General features: G+C 50.5%; 2 protein-coding genes across 2 annotated transcripts in view; both read left to right on the top strand.

Annotated features, from left to right (window-relative positions):
* Positions 1–88, top strand: part of TEOVI_000340700 (uncharacterized protein) — a gene marked incomplete at both ends in the record, with an annotated part of 1107 nt that extends 1019 nt beyond the window's left edge. The window contains one exon of the mRNA XM_067226319.1: positions 3–88. Within this exon, the coding sequence (XP_067082420.1) occupies positions 3–88 (86 nt within the window). The remainder of the gene's footprint in view (positions 1–2) is intronic.
* Positions 89–331: 243 nt separating this feature from the next.
* TEOVI_000340800 (Double RNA binding domain protein 9) lies at positions 332–1621 on the top strand (the record flags this gene model as incomplete). Its single annotated transcript, XM_067226320.1, has 1 exon — positions 332–1621. The coding sequence occupies one exon, from the start codon at positions 332–334 to the stop codon at positions 1619–1621; it is 1290 nt and encodes a 429-aa protein (XP_067082421.1).
* Positions 1622–2033: the final 412 nt, after the last annotated feature.

The raw sequence follows: 2033 nt of genomic DNA on the forward strand, positions 1-2033 counted from the left end.
AAAGCGGTGTGTTATTGATGAGGAATGTGATTCTGACGTGGAGGACGATAACGGCGGTGATGGTGAAGTGCGTGGGGGAAGTACGTGAGTTCGTTTCTTGCAAGTAGGTTTTCCTCCCGTTATTATTTACCCTTATCATTGTTTCTTTTGTGCGCGTGAGTACTACGTGCACACCAACAACCCTCCGCTGTTTTCTAAGCGTGTGCCACCACTCCCTGTTCCACCAGTTAATTTGCTTAGTAGTTGGGTCCGGTCCCTACTTTTCCCCCCTTTGTCCTTTCGTTTACTTACTGCGCAAAGAAAAAAAAGCAAAGGGCTTACAAACATACGCATGTCGCTCACCGCTGAGCTGTTTGGGGCCGCAACTCCGTCATCGACCTCCCCGAGTGAAAAGCTGAAAAAAAAAGGGACTAGCAAAAACAGTGTTGTGGCGACCTCCACCGTGTTTGAACCGACGAAAAAAGCGGCATTTGACATATTTGCTGTTGCCCCGGAGGTGAGAAAAGCAACACGTAGGGAAAAGCAGCGACTTCGGATTGAGGAGGGTGTATCAAGGAAGAATGGCACATGGAAGGGAAAAGGAGAGTCGGCGACGGAGGATGAAATATTTCGGACGGTGATTGTAGACAATACAACCGGTGGCGATGAAGTTGGGGAGAGCAAGCCACACGGACGCAAAAAACAACTTCGTCACGCCCTCCACCAAAATGAGGAGGAAGACAGCCGCACTGTTTTCGTGGGAAATCTTGTGAATGATGTCAAACGCCGTGTTTTGGAGAAAGTATTCAAAACCTGTGGTCCCATCGAGTCGGTACGTATCCGGGCGCAAGCTCTGGAAGGAGAGAAGGATCTTAACGGCGGCGAGGCGACAGTTCAGCCGAAGGGTGTGGGTCGCGCTATTCGTGTACTCCGTGGTGACGTTAAGAAGGGGGAACAGTACAGTGCTGTGGCATACGTGTTATTCAAGGATAAATCGTCCATTAAAGAGGCACTTGATAAAAATGGTGTTGTTGTTGAGGGTCGCCACATTGTCGTGACAACACTGGACCCCGAAGGCCGCGAGTACGCGCCCGAGACATCAGTGTTTGTTGGGAACGTTGCTTACGACAGCAACGAGGAAGCACTCTGGAACTTCTTCGTGGAAAAGGGGATACGAGATGTGAAACGCGTTCGCCTTGTACGTGATCGAGAGTCCGGCATGTGTAAAGGTTTCGGTTATGTAGAATTTCAAAGCAAGGGTTCCGTTGCAGCTGCCATTGCTCTCCGCGGTACGCTGTTCATGGATCGTGAGATTCGCATTGTCCACGTACAGAAGTCTAAGGCTGTTACCGCATCAAAGGCAACTCGACGAGAGAAGCGCAAGCTTGGGACTCGGGGTGAAGTGACCGATAGTCGTTCACAAGGGGCGGAAGGAAACGGAAAGCGAATGCGTACAGAAGGAAAGACAAAGGTGCAGGGGCCTGTAGATGATCAACCTCCGTGGATGGGAGTTGTGACAAACCCTCGAAGGAAAATACCGAAGGATTTGCGGCCATTAGTGGAAGGAAAGAAGAGTTTCTCGTCGCCAGCGCCCCGGGCCCCCGTGAAGCGGAAGATGCGGAACCCGGAGAAGGGACACTAGATGTCGCTAACACACCCATTCAAACTCTGTTTTTATTAGTATTTCCTCTGCCGTTTCACTCGTTCCTACAGCAAACAGCGGTGTGCACGTTGTGAAGTGTTGTTTTATTGGGCGGTTGGATCAAAGCGAGGGGAGATCATAAACAAGGAGTTCCTGCGGTGGAATGAGGGTCTGATGGCGGAGAGGAACGGCCGCGGCACCAGCGCAGGTGGTGTGCGTGTTCCACGCACACACAAGTCTGCGCTTAATGAGAAAGTAATTTCCAACGGTTAAACCTAGCGTATAAACACGTATCAGTGTGTTGTGTTTCCACCCCCATCCTGTCGTATGTTCTACCGCTCGGAGGCCCCGTGTGTTAGCAATGGCTCCCTTTATTTGTTATCCACCCTTTTGACGTCCATTTTTTTTTTTT

Source organism: Trypanosoma equiperdum (genome assembly GCF_001457755.1).
Source record: "Trypanosoma equiperdum strain OVI genome assembly, contig: ctg_743, whole genome shotgun sequence".
NCBI lineage: Eukaryota > Euglenozoa > Kinetoplastea > Trypanosomatida > Trypanosomatidae > Trypanosoma > Trypanosoma equiperdum.